We start from the raw sequence: 21,192 nt of genomic DNA, 5'->3' as shown, positions 1-21,192 counted from the left end.
GCAGCTATATAAACAGGCTGGGAAAGCCCATCAGACCCTGCTGTGGAGTAATTGCTGAGATTTATTCTAAAGTGAAAAGAAAAAAAGCAAGGTGCAGGATAATGTATACAGTAGGCTACCATTTGTGCAAAGGGGGAGGAGAGAATATTTTTTTAAATGTAATAGCTTGTGTATGCACAGACTCTCTAGAAAGATAGCCAAGATACTGAAGAGGTGGGAGGAAAACTTGTCACAAACATCCTTTTACATCTTTTGAATTTTGTACAAACTGAATGTTTTACCCAGTCAACAATAAATATGATGATTTCAGAATAAAATCTGACAAAGCGTATATTTCACTTGAGTGTTCAAGTTGACAAGAGGGCAATTCTCAGAATAAAAGAATGCTTCCCTTTTGAGGCTGAGAGTTGGCCCCCATAATCCAGGAGTCCCCTTGCATCTAAAAGCCTTCAGGGGGCCAGCACCGTCCAGAAGGAAGGCCCCATGGCTCGCCAGCGAATTTTTATCAGTTCACTGGGGGCTGGCCGGCCAAGGAGCCCGGCTGCCTGCTGCGACGCCTAAGCCGTAACAGCTGCATAAACTGGCTTTGCCCCAGCCTGACCTATTTCGGAGACAGGTCAGACCAGTGCATGCGGGGATAAGAAAACAACCTTCCTTCTGTCCAGTGGCTGCACTGGCAAGCTGCTCTAGCGGGAGAACATGGGGGCAGCCACTCTCCAGTCCCCAGAAGACTTACAAGCCAGGCTACCTTCTTTCACCCCAATAACACGGAAGTCCCAAGCTTCTGGAACTGGATAGAGGGAAACCGAATAGAAAGGTCATTGAAATGCATCCTCCAGCTTCACGAATGCTGTTTTGGAAAGTTTGCTTAATATTTCTGAACTCAGATTTTGAAAGGAGAGGGATTAAGAAGAATTATACACAAAGCAGGAAGAATGCACACAATCTCACGTGCAGAGCAATAAAGACACTTAAGAACAATGAAGTAGGCTGAAGAAGGGATGTAAGGAGAAATTGGACAAAAACAATTCCACAAAACGAAGGATTGTGACAGGATTTCAGGAGCAAGAATGTAGGCATGAGATCCATTTTCAAACGGAATTTGTCAATCTCTGACTGAGCAAAGAGAACTTGTGCAAAGAAAACAAAGAAAAGTTTGATTTGCAGTTTTTTAAAAGCCAAGTTAATCTAAGAGAGAAATGTAGTCTATATAGAATGGGCAGGAAAAGTAATTAAGAAATATCTTTTGACTTCTCAGTGAAGGGTTTTAGAATTTTATTATTTTTCATATCTATTAAATTAATAAAGTCTTATTACATTAAATGGTGGCTTATAAATTGGATTTTTTTTGACTCAGTGAAAGTGGACTTTGAGGGGTGTGTGTGCATGTGTGTGTGTGTGTTGATCTTCATTGTCACTCCTAAGCCCTGAATTAAGCTTTTATCTGCCCTTGGGCAGAGCCCATCTGCCAGGAGGCTTGTCACTTTCTGCGTGTTCGGAGGTTGATTTTTCCCCAAGATTTTGAGTTTTCCCATGATGAGTGTAATTTGCACATGACTTGCATCCTCTTATTTTATTCTCATATCACCCTGGGAAGTTGATATGATGTGCCCCATCTTACAGATGGCAAAACTGAAGTTCAAGGGGTCACATCTGAAATGTGCTTGGTCTCCATTTTAGACCAAAATTAGTGATGCAAGAACAGGTCCCTTTTACCTTGGCTCTTCTGCTCTTAGAAGGCAAACAAGGACGCGAAAAAGGATGTTGGGGTATGTTTAAATCAGAGCAGACAAGAAACACTCAATTGTCTTAGTGAACCTCAATCAGGAAACCGGCCAAGTGGGGATTCAGAAAGAAGGAACCTGTTGCTTTTCTTGTAATAAAATGAATTGGACCAATTAATTTTCTTTACTTCAGGTTAAGCTCAACCATGGTAACTGAGACACATACACCCACCTGTTGGCTAAGACTTTCTTACTCATGTTAAGATATTGGAATATTGGAAGAATTTAAAAATATGTGTTTGATGATAGACTCTATAATTATTTAAAAATGAAATTTTTTTAAAAAAAGATAGACGCTATAAGGGAAACACGGAAGATAGTAATACCCTCATACAATGCCCAAGTGCCCGTTGACTGGATAAGTTATGCCTATACTACAGTTTGCTAAAAAAATAAGAGGGATATGCTGACGGTACTTTTAGCATATTTGTATATCTGTCAAATTACAAACCTACAAAAATTGGCTTCCTGTTAAAAACGCAAATTTGTACGTGACCATGTAAGCATTTACTATGAAAGCACAAGAAAACTAAACCAATTCCATGTTGTAATATAAATTGCACAGCAATTAACTTTCTTTTCTTAACTCTTCTGCCCTAACTTGCTTATTATTTCCATCTAATGACATAAGGCCAAGTGCATTTAATTCTGCAGTTGTTTCCAGAAATATGTCTACCATCTGATTATAAAAATTTTGAAAATTTACATTTAAGCCTCCATAAAATTATACTATTTGAATTCTCAATTTGATCCTGGAAATTTTTAAATGCTGAAAATCAATGGTATTTCCTCTCGTTCAATCCTATGTTGGTCAGCCAAGAATAGTCTGTCATTTTCATCACAAAGCATGTTGATCAGTATTTTAAAGTGGAATCCATTGGAATTAGACCCAGGATGAATGAGAAACTGGCTCCTAGAATCAAGAGTTTATATTAATATACTACTTTAGATGCAGTAAATCTGGCCAAATAAAAGTACATAAGAGTCAAGAAATTACTAAATGGGGTTAAGGAAACAAATACACAGGTAGTTCGCTCTTGCCTGTTATGAGTTCTAATTTGTTTTACTGGGTGAGGTTCATTTCCCAATTCCTGCAGTAAGAAGGACATAAAAACTCAGACTACTTTGATCAAGTTGCTTCCCCCCAAAGAGAAAGGGTTCCTTGTTGTCATTCTTGTTTTTTACTTAAAATCCTGCAGCAAAAATTTAAACGTTACAAACTTTGGTAAAGTAACATGCGAGGTAAAACTCTTTCTCAAGATTTTACTATACAGGAGAAATGGGGATCAAATTAAATTCTAAATTTTACAGTGTTGATCTTTATTATTTCCTTTATATTGCCCTTTATAATTTCTTTTTTAAAGAGAAGTGGCCATTTCCATAGTAGATATTATCTGTTCGTCTTTTCTTTGTTTTTATCCGGAAGGAAGGAAAACAGACATTGAAGGTAAGAATTCATAAAGCCTATTATTCCTCAAGCGTCTTTAACAATTGCATGGTTTTCACATCTCCCTTTGCAAAGCTGAAGTTTCTAACTCACCTCTCTCGAATAGACGTCTTATAGTGTTAATGGGCATTTTGATAACTGTGCATGTTCCAGTTACAAACGGGAAATTACCTATTTTCTGTTTCTTTGGAAGCAGAGTCCCAACACAGATAATTTGAGGGGAAGCTTCGTTGGAGGAGAGATGTCCTGATTTTGCAAAAGCTCCACACTACTGAAGCTCAGTGTTTGGCCCAACACTGCAAGGTAGAGCTGAAAGCTGAGCCCACCACTTTCTACCAAAGGCTGGCATGTATAGGGCAAGAAAATCTTTCCCAACAGAGAAGAGGATGGCCCTCTGCTCCCACTTTGGTGTACATCTTCCAACAGAATGGCAACTTCTGAAATTCCCTTTCACTTTTTCTGGTCACAGTTCCCAAGCTAAAAGCAGCCAGTTCTTTTTTTTTTCTAACTATAATATCAAAAAAAATTTTTTTTATTTCCAGCTTTATTGAGATATAATTGACATCAGCCAGTTCTTCAGTCAGTAATTCTGCCTTAGTAATGAGATCAGGCCCAACTTGGAGCTCAACTCTGCTGTCCCCCTTGCAGTATATGAACACCCAGCCTGATGCCCAAGGGGGAAAAGTCACTTTAACTCTGCATGTATGTGAAATATACACGTACATGTGGAACATGCCACAAAGAACTCTCTAAGACTGCCTCTGGACCCAGGACAAGGTAACCATAACAGATCTGAGCTGACTCACACTTCCAGCTCAATCTATTTCAGGTGGTTGTTCTACACTGCAATGATGGAGGCTCTATAAGAGCATTTGAGCATAGGTAGATTATTAATTAACTGGGAGATTGTAATAGAAAAAACATTAGAAAATATCTGCTAATGATTCTGACGCTGTATGTCAAGATTCATCTTGTTCAAGAGTGAACAAGAAAGAGTAAAAAATAAAATGAAATAAAAAGAAAGACCTACGCACTATTATTTAGTACTGAAATGAGCACAGTCAGAGAAGGGGATTCAGAAAATAATCCTCCCACATGGACAGATCCACGATGCACAGCTGAATTTCCAAAGCCTGACGCTGGCATAAATTCCACAGCCTCAGTTAGAGTGACTTGTTGGAATTTGCAAATTAAGTGCAGAGATGGCATTTCCAAAAAAACCTGCAGGAATTTTAGCTCTCATAATAAAAGAAAAATCTATCCAAATATATTGAATTCTGAAACCAAAAAAAAAAAAAAGTTTAACAGTTCTTCTAAAAATCAGCAGCCAAAAAAGTCATAAAATCACTCAGGGAAATATTTTTCCTAGCATTCAACAGCAGTGCTGAGTATGAACTGGGAAGCTGTGCTGTTGCCTCAAATTCTGATGACTCTAAAAAGTGCAATCCATAGGAAAAATAAACCTCTATTTTGTGCAACTGCATATAGTTTATTGCCGGCATAATTCATAGTGATCAACTTATAAATAAACTCTAACCATGCACAAACTATACATACAAACAAACACATATCTACTCCTACATTATAGGGGCTTTAAAAATATGAGACTCATTTAACCATCTATAAACACAAAAACTACGGAAACACATGTAGAGAAGTGTAGTCAATAGAGCTCCCAGTTTCCAGTGTATTTAATTATTCCCCACCTAGTTTTACATAGAAGTCTGACATCTTTCCCTTACATCATTCCAGTCTGGAAGGCAACTTTATTGAAACTTGCATATTGGAAATTTATCAACATGTGGATAGTAGCTTCCATGCCTCCCACCGCTCCCCCAAAATGAGAATCTATTTGATGATCCATTCACCATCTTAGCCTCAGTTCTAAACAAGAAATCACTGTAGGATAATTAAAAACACCCCATGAATCTCTTCTCTACAAACCTAGGACATGTAACTGGTTTGGGTTCCTATTTCTGAAAGAGAATTTGGTCAATCCTCCTTAGAGGTTTCAGAGGAAAAGGAGGATTTTCCAAGACAGATAAATTGAAATGATCCTGCTTTGATCTCAGTGGTTAAGAATCCCTCACAATAGAAGATGGCCACTGAGGGGCCTCGCTCCTGGCCTTTTAATGCATAACAATGGTATCAACAAACAGCCACTTAATCAATATTTGGCCAGAACTGCTGAAAACTTCCTTTTCAGATTTTAATTCCTAGTTGTAAAACAACCCCAGAGCAGCTAGTGAGATAAGGCATTAAACTGACTGCTTAATTGCCTTTTAGTGTCTTGTTAGTTATATATGTACATTCTTAATGGTTCTTTAATCTTTATTTACCCGCATAAATAAGTTACCTGCCATAGAGCCCCACCAAACTGAACCTTCTCTGCCCCAACCCTGGCCAAACTCTCTCTCACCACTTGTTCGTCGATACTGCTGCAGATTTTAATTTTCATCGGCTATTTACTGAAGTACAACTTAAACATTTAACCGCATGGCTAGGAAGGATTTCTGTGTGTCCTCAAAATAGTGTATGTATGCATGGATGTTGAAACTGGGTTCCGTGGTCCTCTTCACCTGCTTGATTCCCGCCTATTCCACTCTCCTGAACCGAGCGCGCTCGCTGGTTCCGCCTCACCGCCCCGGTGGGTTTTATTGCGCGGCCCTGGGGACTTTTAAATGACCCTTCTGTAATTATTACGCACTTGAAGCCCTTACGTCCCCGTTCCGGTGCTATCAACAATCAAATCAAGCCCCAAAATAAACATACGATTTCAAGCATTAATTAGAAAATCTGCACGTTTTCCATAAGGCTAGAAAGTAAGCACACAGCAGCCCACCCAACAAAACAAACAAGCAAATAAGAAAAAGCCACGATCGGAACTTTAGTGTTTCCTCTTCAATCGTTCCAACAGGAAAATCGTTACCGTTACGTCCTTACAAAGAATGTGGCGTGTTGTTTTAATTTAATTCAAGTTCTTATATTTCCAAACATTTTTAAACGGGTGATGTTCCCTTGTTAAGCAACGTAAGGGCTTCCGAGAACATGAAATTTACTCAAACGATTAGAGACGACGTTGGGGTCAAATGTGAGATTCTGACAAATGGACTTGGAGAGGGGGCTGTCCACTTTATTAAGGTTCCGATGCCACCAACAGAAGATCTTATACCCCGTGATTGTAATCTGTGGGAAAGTTCCTCCGCCGCCTCCCGCTCACCCCTTGCCTCGCGCCAAAACGTCCTTCCCAGCTAACTCGGGGGAAGAAACTGCCTTCCGTTCCCCTCGATTTTAGTGGCGCTCCGGTTAACGACAAAGTGCTCTTTCATGATTCCGCTAGACATGAAGTACTTCGAGGACTTTTAAAACTCTTCCGCGTTTTTAATTGCTTTATCTTATGCCCCACTGAAAAGTCGACGTCGTCCCTCTTAACGTCAGAAAATCTCATAAGTTTACAAACAAAACGAGGACTCGAGCAAAACTTTTGTTGTCACTTTTACTTTCTCGAACCGAAAAGGCAGCACTGTTTTTCATAAATGTCAAAAGAGGCGGGGAAACATATGAAATGAGTGCAAGTCCCAACGACCTATGCTTGGGGTCTCTTAGCTCAATCTTGAAAATTGTTGCAAACCTCCCACGCTCGCTCGTGATTTTACAAGGAGGAAAGTCCTGTGAAAGTGTATCTCCAGCCCCAATCAAAACATCAATTTGGCAATCTGGCCTCTCTCCCCCTGCCCCGCCGAGCTGCCACTTCAAAGCCGCTGCAACAAGTCAGTAATTGTAACGTTGCATCTAAATATTTAAACGAGAGTCTTGCAGTCGCGTGTCCATTTACAGTCCTCATCTGTCCCCTAATTCCATTACGGCACAAAGCAAAAATGTTTCCCAAAACTCACAAACAGGAAAAGCGTCACCCAGTTGGAGAAGGAGGAGGAGGAGAAGGAGGAGGAGGAGACGGAGGAGGGGGAAGAGGAGGAGGGGGAGGAGGAGGGGGAGGAGGAGGAGGAGGAGGAGATGAAGGAGCAGTTTCTATTGATTAGCCTCTGCTTTTGTGTTAAGGGCTTTCTTTAAAATAAGAAAAAAAATGGGGGGAGGTTGCAGAAATTTCACTAATGTGAGCCTCAGGCAAGGGAGAAAAAAAAAAAAAGAGGAGAAGAAGGGGGGGAGGCGGGCTGTGTCTAGATGAAAGTGAGAAGGACATAAAGGAGGCAATTGAGTCGGCTGCAGCCCGGCGAGCTAAGCTTCGAGCCGGCCGGAGCGCAGGGGAGGGGGCGGCGCGGCGCGGCGCTTTGGCGCAGGGCGCAGGAGTGGGGGCCGGCCCATTGTGGCGGCGCCCGCGGGCCCGCTCGGCCGCGCCGGGGGAGGAACAGAGGCGCCCATTGAGTGGCCTGAGCGCGGGCCGTGCCCACAGCCCCTGATGCCGCGACCGTGGCTTGGTTCCTGCCGCTGCGCCTGCTCGGATCTAGGTGCCGGCTAGGGGCGGGAAAAGGTGGGGGTTGCGTGTTCCCTGGCCGCCCAACCCTCTCTTTCCACCAGGGCAAAGGAGCTGGAAGGATGCACCCAGTAGAGGCGCACGGCTTCCACCGCGCGCCAGGGCGCACGGGCTTGAGCGCACCGGGTCGGCAAGCTGCGCTGTTCTTGGATTGGGCGAGGGACAAGGGAGTTGGGAAGGTGAAAGCGGCCATCTAGCAGAAAGGGCAAGATTCGAGAGAAAGAACGAGAGTGGTTCTGACCTCTTTCAGAGTGCCTCTGTCCCTCTGTCCTAGTGTCTGACAAGCAGAAAGATGTCCCCTGGAAAGCCAGTCTCAGCAGCCCCCGGCAGGCCCGAATGGAAGCTGGAACCTCCGAAGACAGCGCTGCCCTGCTCAGGACACCCAAATCTCCCTTTTCGGCTGGGTCGCTCCCTCTCTGCCAGGGCGCTCGGAGCCCTTATCAACATTCCTTCTATTTTACAAGCAGGGCGGCCTGAAACTTTTGATGCCCAAACAACAGAATTTTTTGAGGTTTCTAAACTTCCCTTCAAACTACACATCGCTCTGTCCTTTCTCTGGGCCCCTCTTGCCCTCCAGGGCTCATCTGAAAAGGGAGCAAGAGGCGTTGAAGAGACTGACGCTGCATCTTCCTTGACAACCTCGAATTAAAGTAGACTTCAGCCTTCCAGGTGTGTGTGATTTCACCAGCAACGCCCCCGCTGGGGAGAATACTCTCATTTTAAAAATGGTAGCAATTGCCCTTGAATGGCAGCCGGCCCAGCTAGACGGCCCAAAAGACTAGAAACATTTTGTAGGTGAAATGGCCACTTTTTCCACGCTGGAGAGTCCATAAAACTTCCTGGCCCAGCAGCTATTGGGGCTCATTGAATAATTCATCCCTCATTGCAAGCCCATAATGTCTATTCTCGGGCCTTTGTGGGGCTGTTTTCTCTTCTTTTCTCCTTGAATTATAAAAAGGTTGCCTTCCTTTGTTCACATCAAGCTGCTGCGGGCCGGAGCTTTGTCTGGGCCGAGCTAAAGTGTGAGTTTCAATGGACTCTCCCCGCTTTGTCTTCCAAGTTCATCTCCAAGTGTAGATTGTGTAGAGAAGGCCTTCTTTGTAAAAGCTGGAAAAGTTGTACAAATGTTTGACCAGCTCATTTGGGGCGTTTTGTCTCCTGGGCCTCGGTTGCCTGTGCTGCGAAGGAACTGCCGATCTGCCGTGCAGCCGCCTCCAGCAACAAGTAGCAAAGCGGTGCCACCCTCCCCACCCCTTCTTGACCCTCTCCCACCGCTCTGGGCTCCTTGCCTCGCTGCCTGCAGGGGCCTGCTGGGTTTGAAGTTGGCTAGTTTCTCGCCTTCCTTCCTCCCCCAGCACCTCTATTTTGTATCTAGACCTGGAAAAGAAGCCAGAGCGTCTTCTCAGAGACCAGGGCAGAAATGGACCCCTTTAAAAGGAGGGGCTTAGACTGTCTGTGTGAGGCCCCTGCTTTTAAGGGATGGAAGCAACAGCATATGTATCTCCCTGCTATGGGTTTTGGTGTCTTTTCTTGATTGTGTGTGCCGGAGAATCTAGGCTTCTGCTTCTCCCTGAAACCAGCCATTTGGATTTGTAACACCTAAATCTAACTGTCCCTTCTAGGTTGTGTATAGATTTTGCATTGATTTCTAAAGCTGCTGTTCTGGAGGACCAGCAGTCTACCATGGAGTTGGACAGTGGAGGTCAAAGAAGGGCCCAGCTTCCCGAGTCACAATCCTACCCTGGATGCCATCTGGCTTGCTGAGAGCTGGGACCCAGCTGGTCCAAGTGGGTGACCACTCCAAGCCCACCTGAAGAGGTGCCTGCCCTTCTAGGGCAACTCAAAACTCAACTCAGCCCAACGAAGTTCCAGCCCGGGGGAGGGAACGCCAGCATGGGCTGGGACATCTGGGGGACAACCAACCCTTTGCTCCATCCCCAAGGCCAAAATTGTGGAGATGCAAAACTGCTGAGACTCATGCTGCAGTGAGCTCTTCCCAGTTCAGCCCCGGGGGGTTGACTTTCTTTTCTCGGAGGGTAGGGGAATAGCTTTAGGCTCTAAAGATGGCCCAAAGCAGGTGGAAGAGAAGCAGGCTGCACTTATGGCTCCAAAGGGGAGATTTTCTCTTGATGCTGACAAATCACAGCCAACAAGAAGGGGCTGGTCCGAACCTCTGGACGGAGAGAGGGTGCCAGCACTGCATGCCTAAGAACCCAGATCCTCTCGTTTGTAACCTAGAGCTTCAGCTTGTTTTACCTCCCAGACACACAGAGATCAAACCTCATCACATTTGAAAACCAATTTCAAGCAAAGAAAAAACAGCCAACTTACACATATATTTATAAGGCAGCCAATGTGGTGCAACTTTGGGGGCCCACTGCCCAAAATAGTTTTGAGTTTCTCTCTCTCTCCCGCCTCTCCTCTGATGTGGGAAACTTTGGAGACCCGGGCCTTTCCTGAGGACGCAAAAGTTCCTTTAATCTCTGGAGGCTCAGGGACTACCCCCAGACCCCCAGCCACTCAGGCTCCCAGTCCCCGACACCTGAGGGCAAGAGGGTCGCCCGGCACCTAAAGCGCCATTTGCAGTTCTAGACTCCGAGGGGCTGGGAGTGGTGTGGAAGAAAGATTTATAAAATAGAAAAACACAGAGCAGAGATTTTTGTTTTCATTGCAATGCGTCTCTGGGCTTTCACTTGAGGGCTCTTTGCCGGGTGCAGTGGGTATGAGCAAGGAGGCATCTTGACAGAGCCGAGGCTGGGCCGCCCTCAGGCCCCCAACCTCAGAGCGGGGATGTCCGCGGAGGCGCGCGCAGGCCCTCAGCGCGCCACCCAGCGCGCCACCACTTACCTCGCTCGCTCAGGATGCCGTCGATGCTGTGTTTCGCCTTCTTCTCGCTCTCCTCTGCCTCTTTCCTCTCCAGGTCGGCCTCCTCCTCTTCGCCTTTCCCGAATTTACTCCTCAGGATGCGGCTGATGGAACTCACTGAAGACGGGAAGAGGAAGGGAGCGCGTTACACTGAGACGTGCAGGGCTGTTGGGGACGGAGCCTGCCAGTTCGCAGCCGGCCGGAGAACGGCTGCCCTGCACAGCTCGCTTCTGTCTCTCCCTGCATCTTGGGGCACCCTGGTCCTTCTAATACTCCCTCACCCTCCCACTCAGTAATCGGCACCTAGGAACAGGAAGACCGGAACCTGGGAAGCTCCAACCTCCAAGTTAGGGCCGGGAAAAGCCGTTTCTCTCCCTCTTTTCCCGGCAGGAAGCATTTCCTTCTTGACTCTATAGACGGGGCTCTAGATATCCACTTAAGAGAATTTTCCCACCAGCTCTCCCTGCACTGCCCCCCCAAGGCCTTAGGCCCCGCAGTTCGTGTTAAGGAGGGAAGAACCACAGCGGACCCGTCCCCTGCAATTCAACTTTCTTTTGAGGCTATAAAGGGTTTAAATTTCAACTGCAGAATCGTTTCCTATTGTAAAAAGCAAAAGAAAATGCACTTTCCCCCATTTATTTTTTCCAGATTCCAGTCTGGTAAACAAATCCATGCTCTGAAATATCTCGTTCTCGCAGGGGGGAAAAGGGAGTTTCCTTTTAATTAAAAACAAACTCTGCCGCGCGCCCTCGCGCTCGCCCCTCTTCTCTCTCCGCCTCCCCCTGGCTGCCGGGGGCGCCGGATGGTCCCTGGGACTCTTGGGAAAAATCCTGGCCGTCGCCGAAGCCTCCCCTCCTTTGCGCACACGGCAAATTCTTAGCACACGGCAAATTGGCGCGGCCCAATCTCCCTTCGGTTGGGGTTACCAAAACATTTGTTTCTCTTTAAAAGGGAACATCAATATTAATACACGCTTGGCTTCGCCGTGCGTTTCCTGCCCAGCCTCCTCGACAGAAATTCTCTTCGGGAGCCCTCAGCGGCTGTCTCTCAACCCCAAGACAGGCAGCTCATCACTTTCTCCATAAAACGCCAAGAACGTCTGGTTCGTAAATATTTCAGGGCCCTTGGGAGGTGACGCCTCTCCATCGCCCAGATCGATCATTGGGGTGATTATGGCTCGGACGACCCGCCCGGGTAATAGCGACTGACGGCCGCGCCTCAGGAAGACGTTAATGGGCCTGGTACCTGAGGGCACGGTGTTTCGATCACAGACCGCGTCCTTGAGTAATTTGTCTCGAATTTCCCAGCTGAACATGCCTGGGTTCTCCCTTTTGTATTCCTCAATTTTCTTCTCCACGTCAGGCGTTGTCACCTGCTTTAAGAGAATAGGCAGGCAGGCGTTGGTACCCAGTACTCTGGGCCAGATGAAGCGGTCCCACCGCCTCCGGGCCTGGCCGGATGCTCCTTCCTACGCCCCCGGGAAGGTCCCCCTTGCAGCAAAGGGACCCCAACTCTCTGAGGCAGTTTACTTTGGAAAGGGGCAGACAGGAAATCATCCCACCCCCAAGCAGCCTGGGGACCCTTATCCTTCCCAGATAAGCTCGGAAATCCGAATAAATTAAGAAGCGTTGTAACATCTTGTGTGTAGAGGGGGGCGTACTTTTCTGATCCCTGGAAATAAAGAAAGGCAACTCCTTAAACAGAATCAACACGAAAACGAAAGTAAAAAAAAAAAAAAAAAAAACTTGAAAAAGGGTCAGAAGAATCAGGTTAGGTGTGCAACTTGTGACTCTTGAAGGAACACAAGATTTTAGCTAAAGTGAAGAGCAGAAGGGAACGCAAAAGGTGAGTATTTAGGTTTAAAAAAATTAGAGTGGAGAACAAATTTGCATAATTTGAGAGACTGGCTCTTTTTTTTTTTCCGTAGAGTTTCTAGAGATTCTTAGAGAGGTTGTGAAGGAGGAGAGAAGTAGGGTGATTGAAAGTCTTCAATTTACCAGAACTCTGCTTTTGATTTTACCCTGTGGCAACTAGAAAATTATATTGCATTTTCCCCACATCTAGAAGAAAAGGCAGACACTATATAATCCCCTCCCACTTTGCCCAGGCCAGTGTGACTCTCTTTCCTTTTTTAAAGGGAAACAAAATAATTTGAGGATAGCACCAAACTGCTTTTTAAAGCATGGGCTCATTACAAAGAAAACAAATCACCATAGGTAGCTTTTGCCTCCTTGAAGATAACTTGGGGAGGAGATTGGGAATGGGAGTCGAGAGAGAAATTATCAGGAAACCAAAAGTGGCTCCTTAGATTAGTTTTGGAAAGGGCAGTGCAGGGGTGGGAGCTGGAAAGATCCTTGGGGAAGAAACCAGCAACAGGTGGGCACACACAGCTTGCACACTTTAAGTGTTTGCCTATTCAAATAATTTGATAAGGATTCCAGGATTGGGGGGTAAAAAAACAAACGCTGTATCTCCTTTGCAAAAAAGGCTAGAAGTTTCCTTTTAGCGTTTATCAAGGAGCGTCAGATCAGGCAGCATCTGAGTCCCCACCACCGCCACCACCACCACCGCCAACCCCAACACACACACACCTTCTCAGACTTGAAAAATAACTCCTCGGAAAGCCCCAGCTGGCAGTCGTTGCCCCCTGCCCCATCTTCCCTAACCCCGGAGGCAGGAGGCCAGGAGACCTCCGGGGCCGGCCCGCACGCTCACCTTGGGCTTGCTGCCGCCGATAGCACCGGGACGGATGGAGCCTGTCTCCTGGTACCTGCACAGGATCTTAGAGACGCAGCCGTGGGACACGCGCAACTGGCGGGAGATGACGCACGGCCGGATGCCGTGGTGGGCCATCTCCACGATCTTGTGGCGGATGTGGTTGGGGAGCGGTCTGCCGTTGATAAATACACCGCCGAGCTGGTTGACCCGGCCCTGGCCGAGGGGGGTGGACACTGGCAGCAGAAGGCGAAAAGAGAGGCAGGAGGAAAGTCATTTTAGGAGAACAGAGCACCGCAGCCCCAAAGAGGAGCCCACTTAATTTCGCACTCTCCTGGCCAATCCGCAAGTTACAGCCTCAGCGCGGAAACTGCTAAACTGCTCGACATCCGGCTCCCAGCCCCACACCCTTTTTCAATCACATTTGTTCAAATTACTAAGCAATTCGGGGCGCATAATCTTGTGTGAAGGGAGAAACCGGGGCAAAATAACCCGCCCCAGAGACACTGTCTTCCCTTTCGGCCCAGGAAAGGTGGCAACTTGGGTGTTGGGGTGGGGGGAGACCCTGGGGCTGGTATAAAGGGTTTCTTGCTCCAGAAACAGCCTCCTGGCAGGAAGATGTTCACCCAGGCGCTGGCCTTCTCAGCTCCGCTCTCACTAAACCCTGTGCAACTGGGGCGGGTCCTTTCGGAGGAACTTGGAGCTGACAGCCCTTGGGGTTTCTGGCTAAAACTGCGGCAGGCGAAGATCAAAGAGGGTCCTGAAAGGAGGCCACAGGTGGCAACGCGTGTCACCTGTTACACCTCGGGACAGAGGCGACAGCCGGGTCTGCTCGCAGGCCCCCTGGGCTCCGCTCATGCTCCGCATATTGCATTCTACTCTGGACCGAGGGCCAAGGGCAGGAGCCGCGGGATCCCCGCTCGGGCGCCCCAACCTCGCCAACTGTCTAGAAGGGCCAGGGCTTGCAAACCTTTCTGCCTCTCTGAGATTTCCAGAATCTTCAAACTGATTGAAAGGCAGTTTTCCAAACGGGTTACGGAAACTTCGACATGTCACTTGGGATGAATGGAACTCTAATTAATCAATTAATACTAAAAATTCCTATCACGATGCTGAGCGGCGTCAGCCACCACATCTTTGTATCCGCAAGAAAATTCTTCCGGAACTAACAAGAGTTTAGCAAATATGGACGCAGCCGGGAGAATTTTGAGAAGCCTTTGGGTGAACAAAATGTGCACAGCTTGCTTTCTGGTGCTCAGAAGCCGGGTCATCCCTTCTGCACCACGGCGTTTCCAAAACAACAGGGAAAGTGGACCGGCCGGGGAGCAGGCCTGGCCTCTTGGCTCCGGGAGAAGTTGCGGAGAGAACGGCGCTCCGTCTGCAGAAGGAAAATCGAGTCGGGATCTCGCCCCGACTGATACCTCCTGGGGTGGAGGTGCCCAGGGCATGGGCTCCGTGGACGCGCCGAAGGAGCCTGTGGAGACCCCGGGTAGGGTGGAGCGGCCCGGCCCGGGCCCCGGGCTCCCGGCGGCGCTGAGGCCCTTCCTTACCTTCCAGCGGGAACCCGCTACGAGGGTAGTTCTGCCCCGGGCCCGGCCGCATCATCCTGGGCACAGCTCCGGCCAGCGTGGTCATCCTGGGGGCAGCTTCGCTTGGAAATTATATCCAGGTGAAAGCGAAATAGGCGAGCGCGGGCGCTGGTGACCCTCGGGTACTCCCCCGAGCGTGGAGAGCCCCTCCCCAAAAAGGCTGGAGAGAGAGGGAGGAACGCGGGGAGGGGGCTAGCTCGCTCCTAGTCCACAGAGAGGCTCGAGATGCAACCGGGGAATGGGGCGGGCAGGGAGGCCCCAGAGTCCAGGATCCCGAGCTCAGGACGGAAAAGTTTGGTGCGAGCCTTGGGCGTGTGGCCCCGCGGCTGGGGGCGCTGGGGAGGGGGATCCGAGCGCCGCGACCAGCCAGGGGGGGGGGGTGGGGGCGGGAGCGCCGCAGGCCCGAGTCTCCTCCCGTCGTGACACCGAGTGCGGGGATCCAGGCTCGGGAGCATTTATTAGTTCTTTCATCCAAAGCTTGGTCAGGAGCCCTGAGCTGCGATTGGCCGACGGGGAGACCGTCCCGGGTGGCGGAGACACGCGCTGATTGGGCGACAGCGACCACTTTCTCTTCCCATCCACGGCGGTGCCGAGGCCTCCGCGGGCCCCGAGAGGGACCCGCGCAGGGCCCTATCCCCGGGAGAGAAGGATAGACCGGTGGAAACTCAGAAAACCGGAAGGAGATGGCAGCTGCAGAGAGTGGAGAGGGGTCCCTATCTCTGTCTCTGTCCCTATCTATATGTGTCTCTCTCTCCCTCCTTGACTTTCCATTTCTCTGTCTCTTTGTTTCTGTCTCTCTCTGTGTATCTCTGTGTCTTTCTCTGTCTCTGATTCTATTCCTCTCATTCTATCTCTGTGTGTCTCTCTAGGTCTCTGTATTTCTACCTGTGGGGCGCTCTCTCTGTTTCTCTCCTTCATTTTTCTTGGCTTACTGCCACTGGAGGGGGCGCAATTTCAATAAGAAAACATTAGAAGCCCTCGGACAGGTTTAGCCTTCCTTCCTCTGGTCCATGCCCCTTGGCCTAGGCTTGTTGTGGGGGTCTTCCTGGCGGGGTTCTTCCCAGGAGGAGTCCAGGGTGTGCTGATAAGTTCTTTTATCTTCTCTGTCTGGGGACTGGGGTGGTGTGCAGCTTAGGGAGTCCTGCCGAGGCTCCAGGACTCACTAGTCGAGGGCTGGAGAGAGGAGGAGGTAGAAAACTGTCTTCTCTTCTTGATTGAAAAACTCACTCTGGGAAGCCCCAGCTCTAAATCTCGACGTGTGCGTAACGTAGGCAGAGATGCGTCTATACGTTAAAGTTTTGCCCGGCTGCAGCGTTTGTTCTCAGGAATTTATTATGGTATTCAGACTAAACTGCTGGAAAAATAAAAGGAGCAAAGTCTTGGCTAGGAGCTGAAGTGTCCCCAGCAGGATATGACGCCAGGAGTGTTGTAAAGACTGTCTGTCCTTAGAGAAGGTACCATTGTGCATAGCCTTTTATTTATAACTTGGTAAGTGCCAGCGAACTCGCCTCCTTTACACCCCCAGTGCCAGCCCCGCGCTCTGTGCTCCGCTTTATTCGCTCAAGTCTATTCAGGGACTGTCACTCCGGGGCTGTGAGGTATTCAGGGCCTTAATCAATCAAAAGGATGAGAATCGGGCAGGTTTTTCCCTTTGAAATGAAGGAAACAATGACTTCTGGGCTTCAAGTTCCCCCTTCCCCTTTTACGATTTTTGAATTTTTCCTACACTGGAGTTCTCCACCCCTCTCTCTCTCGGTCCCCCCTTCCCCCAACTTCTTTGACAGTTTTTACGCGACTCGGGCCCCCAACCCCAGTTCCCCACCCCCTAATTAAGGAAAACTCAGAAGGCAAGATGGGGGGAGCGATATAGCTGCTCCACTGTCTGCGAGTTGGCTCTTTAAAAATCCACTAGAAGGGGAAAAAGCAGGCAGGTTTCCGCTAGGCCCAACGTCAAAAGGCTTGGTTGACCCTGGGAGCATCCAAGACAGGCCTCTGGAGACACCCGAAAAAGTCTGAACAGCCCCTCACCCACCCATGGGGGGAGTGCCCCGTGTGCATTCATAGTAGAGAGAGACACTGCTTATAATAAGCCCTGTTTAACCTGGTTTTACACAAAATGACTCAATTTGTCAAGGGGGAAACTTTCTCATTTCCTTTTTGGGGGCCAACAAAATGTGTCCTTGCTTCCCAAGCCACTTCTCAGAGATTGCGTCACATCACGGGAGCTAGTTTTCCAAGTTCTCTCTCCAAAAGTTTGAGTGGAGCAGACAGAGCATTCTCGACGGTCCGCGGTAATCGTTAGGCGAGCGAGGTACCCAAACGATTTCAGGAGGGCAATGCAGACTCAACCGGAAGCCCAAAGGAGCCCCGCGACCCGCGGTGAGCGGTTAAAGAAGGCCAGGGAGGAGTCTCATTTGTGTTTGAGCTGAGGGCGCGTCTCCAAGCCCTCCCCGCGGCGGCCCGGCGCTCTGCTCCCGGGCGTCCTCTCCCGAGAGCCAGCAGATCCGAGAAGGGACGCGCTTGCTGCACGTTCCTGCTCCCGGGTTGCGCGTCCTCGCGAAAGCCGCAGAGCTGGGAGGACCTGTGAATGGAGGTACTGCCGGTGGAATTGGATCTCGAGTGCCCATGAGTGCCGGGCCAGGATGCGCATCCATAAACCTACCACCGCTTCTATAAAAATGTACAAATGGAGGCCAAGAGGGTGTGTGTGGGTTGGGGGCCTGCAGCTCGAGGGTGTCTCCGCCTCTGCCCTGCGGGAGCGCTCTGAGGTTTATATGTGGCCAGAAGACTAGCTCGTCCCTTCTGCACTCGGGCAGCGCCCAGAGGACCCGGAGACCCAGGGCGGGGTGGGAGGACACCCTCAGGCGCCCAGCAGCCGGGCCAGTGGGGCTGCGGGGCCACTTCCAAAGACCTAGGGAGTCCAAACTCCCTGAGGTCGGTATCCCTGAAGTGCGACCCGGGAGGGCCAGGACTGCAATGTTGGCTGCGGCTCCCGGGCCGGTGGCAACCACTCCCAGCCAGGCCAGACCAGGCCTAAAGCCCGGGTTGGGGCACAGCCGGCCGTGTGCAACAGGTGGGGTGGTTACGGATTTCCCAAACTATTTTCGAAGAGCGCACCCCGGTTCTACCCTTCAGCCACTCCTTCCCTGTCTCCGAAGCTCGGGCCTCCTCTTACTTCTTTCTGTGTCTATCCGGAAGCCGAAGCCACCACCGCCCCCCACTCCTTGGAGCGGGAAGGGCGTCTCCCCCAGGCCCCTTCCCCTGCCCGGAGTCTGTGGACCGCAGAGACCCCATGCCAACTCTGGCGGCGATACAGGCGCTAATTGGCTAAGGAATGATCCCGCAGTGGGGCTTGGAAGGCGAGCGCCGGCGCCCTGCAGCCCTGAACCTAGGTTCGGGAGTCAGTACCATTTCCCTAGACTGACAAATTACCCAGAAAGCAGCCAGAAATCTCTACGACGGTTCTTTGAACCAACATGTTGTCCGCCAGCACTGTCTGTGCACGTGCAAAATGAAACGGGGAGCCTTGAGGACAAGAGAAAGACAATTTGACCAAAAAGAGCAAAGTAACTTGCTGGTGCCGCCTCTGACCCCAGGTTCAGAGGCGCTTCAGATGACATAGACACCCGGCTGCCTGTCCAAGCCTGGAGGGAACATGCCCGTTCACTTGAAGGCGGTCCCTCCCTACTGATTTGGGCGCGTGGATACGCAGTCCAGTCGCGGTGAGGGGTGTCTGCTTGAGCCGCAGGACACCCTTCGGCGTGCAGCTACCGCACTTGTGGACCCCAGGCATAAGCGTTTCACGACCCACGGACTTCTTGTGGTCTGTGAGAGAGAACCTCATATCTAGCCGGACACAGGCCTTAAGAGGAAATTAAGATCTATGTAAAATAGTGTCCCTGACCTAGTGGGGCAGGAGGGTGGCGTCTGCCACCAGGCCCTTTTTGCTCCATCTGGAGGGCTCGGCTCTGGGAGACTGGCAGCCCCGCGGGGATGCGCCTGGCCGCCTGCCCCGTCCCCGGTACCGCTCTCAGGATGCAGTCCGAGGTTTGAGCAAATGCCACCCAACCCTCAGCCCGCAGAAAGGCTTTCCTGCGTTCACCGGGAGGAAATCAACCGGCCAGGTCTCTGACCACGCGCTTCTTGCCCGGATACGAAGATACTGGATTGGTGCATGCTCCAGTTAAACCCGCGGCGGGTCGCAGCGCCTGGCGTAGCCACCGTCACTAGGCCCCCCGCAGTTGTTTGTCAAAAGCTTTGGCGCCACTATTCTCCCGCATTGGAAAACCAGTCGGAATGAGGTCGGATTCAGGGACTGAATGGGGATCCGGGCGCTGCACTGAAAAGTGCTGTGGGCCAGCCCCAGTGGTTTTGCCCCTGCCGTGCCCCTGCAGCCGAGAGAGCCGGCGAGAATGTGTGAGTGGGTTCTCAATAAAGAATATATGGTTTGTGGGAAGAAAAAGAAAGAAGGAAAAAGAGAAAAGGAAAAAGAAAGGAGGGGAAGAAGAGAAATGCAAAAGAAAAAATGTTTGAAAGGCAGGGAGAGAGGGAGAGGATGAAATCTCATGGGGATTTGTCTTCTACAGACGTTCATGTGGTGCTGCAAAAATTATTTTTAAGTAAATAAGGAAGACAAGATGCCAGAGCCCGATTCTCCAGGGGAAAAAGCGTCTCATAAAAAAATTAGAGTAAGTCCCCTCTAATCTTTAAAAAATGTTCTGCCCAACTCGGTAAGAGTCCACTGGGAGATTAGACGTTTAGAAGAGAAATCCAGCAACTGCTCTGCTGAAGTGTGTGTGCGGTGCGAGCATGGGGGGTAGGTGGGGGGCAGGGATAGAGGAATCTGGCGGGACAGGCTGGCATTGGGGGCAGCTTGGGCCTTGGGGAAGAGAGGAAGTGCGGAGGCCAGGCGGGGCATCTGGGGGGAGGGGGATGGGTTTCGAAAGCAGAGTCGAGGAGCATGGATAGGAGTGCTGGGGGGAAGCAGGACTTCTGTTGGGTGTCCTTGACGTCTGGAGCAAAAAGGAAAGCAAATAACCACTCCAGGAACTCCTGCCTCGGGTGTTTGGGGGCGCCTCTGGACACAAAGAGCCCAGACTGTGGGTTCCACTCCTGGGGCGGCGGGGAGAGCGAGTGGAGCGGGAACGTGGAGGAACCTAACAAGTCTTGCGCCTGGATCAGGCCAGGTCTCTCTGACTCCACGCGGTCCCGGTGCCTGAGCCCACGCGGTGAGCCACTGCTGCTTCTCGGCCTGAATCCCTTCTCCCCGAAGTGAATTTCAGACGGAGGGCTGGGAGGCGGGACATGAAAAGCAAGAAAAGAGAGATCCAGGAGAAGAATATTCAAACCCGGCGTCTCTAGCGGAGCCTGGACGCGCGCCACATTGAGGTCACAGGAGCCTAAGGCAGCAGTGCTGTGCCTGAGCCCAGGATCCGCGGTCCCCAGGTACTAAGATAGCGCAGCCCGCTCAGCCGAGTAAACGCAACAGGTGCGGGGAGGCGGAGGAGGCCCGGTCTCCGCCCGCTGAGCCTGCGCGATTCGCCCGGAGCCGGAGGAGCGCGGGCCCGGCACAGGGGGGAGTTCTCAAGAGTGTTGCACTCGCCCGGCCTCTGGGCCACCCCGCCCCCGTCGGAGTGAGGAGGGGCCCCAGCCGACCTGGGATATATCCTCTTCTGACCCCACAAGCCTTTCAAAGGGAGGAAGAGGAGGAGGAGGAGAAAAGGAGAAAGAGGGAGAAAGAGGAGAGAGGAAAAGGAGGAGGAAGAGGAGGACGAGGAGGGAGAAAGGAAGGAAGGAAGGAAAGCAGGAAGGAAGAGAGAAAAGAAAGAAAGAAAGGAAAGAAGGAGAAAAAGACTCCAAGAAAGGATGCCTCTGCCCTTAAAATCTCTATATACATGAATAGCACTAAGTTCCTTCCCACACCTTCAACTTTCTCTCCATCTCCCTTCTCCCAGGAAGAGAGAAAGATTCTTTCCTCTTTTAAATCAGCTTTCTCTTCCTGAAGATGAATCTTGAAACAAGCCTTGGGTTTTGGGGGCGAGGAGTGGGAGAATAGCTTTGATTTAGAACCTTGGAGATGGGAAAACCCTGAGGGAAACTTCGAAAAGAGGAAAACTGACCATCTCGAACGCCGAAAGCTATCGAAAGGAGCCGGCCAGACAGGGTGGTTTAGCAGGAGGGAGCCTCGGACAGCAGTGCAGACCCGCCGGCGCTAACTGGTGCGCCGAGACGTCACACAAAGCTGTCCGGGGTCCCCTCGGTGCCCCGAGCTCAGGTCGCTCTCGCAGTCTTGCTTCTTTC

At 50.1% G+C, this 21,192-nt stretch overlaps 1 protein-coding gene across 1 annotated transcript in view; it reads right to left on the bottom strand.

The window, feature by feature from the left end:
* The window catches only part of PAX3 (paired box 3), a 94,625-nt gene extending 79,470 nt beyond the window's left edge, over positions 1 to 15,155 (bottom strand). The window contains exons 1-4 of the mRNA XM_046644247.1: positions 14,854 to 15,155; positions 13,304 to 13,539; positions 11,834 to 11,963; positions 10,571 to 10,705 (exon numbers count right to left, since the gene is read on the bottom strand). Coding sequence (XP_046500203.1) covers positions 10,571 to 10,705; positions 11,834 to 11,963; positions 13,304 to 13,539; positions 14,854 to 14,938 — 586 coding nt within the window. The 5' untranslated portion in view covers positions 14,939 to 15,155. The remainder of the gene's footprint in view (positions 1 to 10,570; positions 10,706 to 11,833; positions 11,964 to 13,303; positions 13,540 to 14,853) is intronic.
* Positions 15,156 to 21,192: the final 6,037 nt, after the last annotated feature.

The sequence above is a fragment of the Equus quagga genome, chromosome 17 (assembly GCF_021613505.1).
Source record: "Equus quagga isolate Etosha38 chromosome 17, UCLA_HA_Equagga_1.0, whole genome shotgun sequence".
Classification (NCBI taxonomy): domain Eukaryota; kingdom Metazoa; phylum Chordata; class Mammalia; order Perissodactyla; family Equidae; genus Equus; species Equus quagga.
The sequence above is the reverse complement of the archived record's forward strand: the minus strand, read 5'-3'. Positions and strand labels throughout refer to the sequence as shown.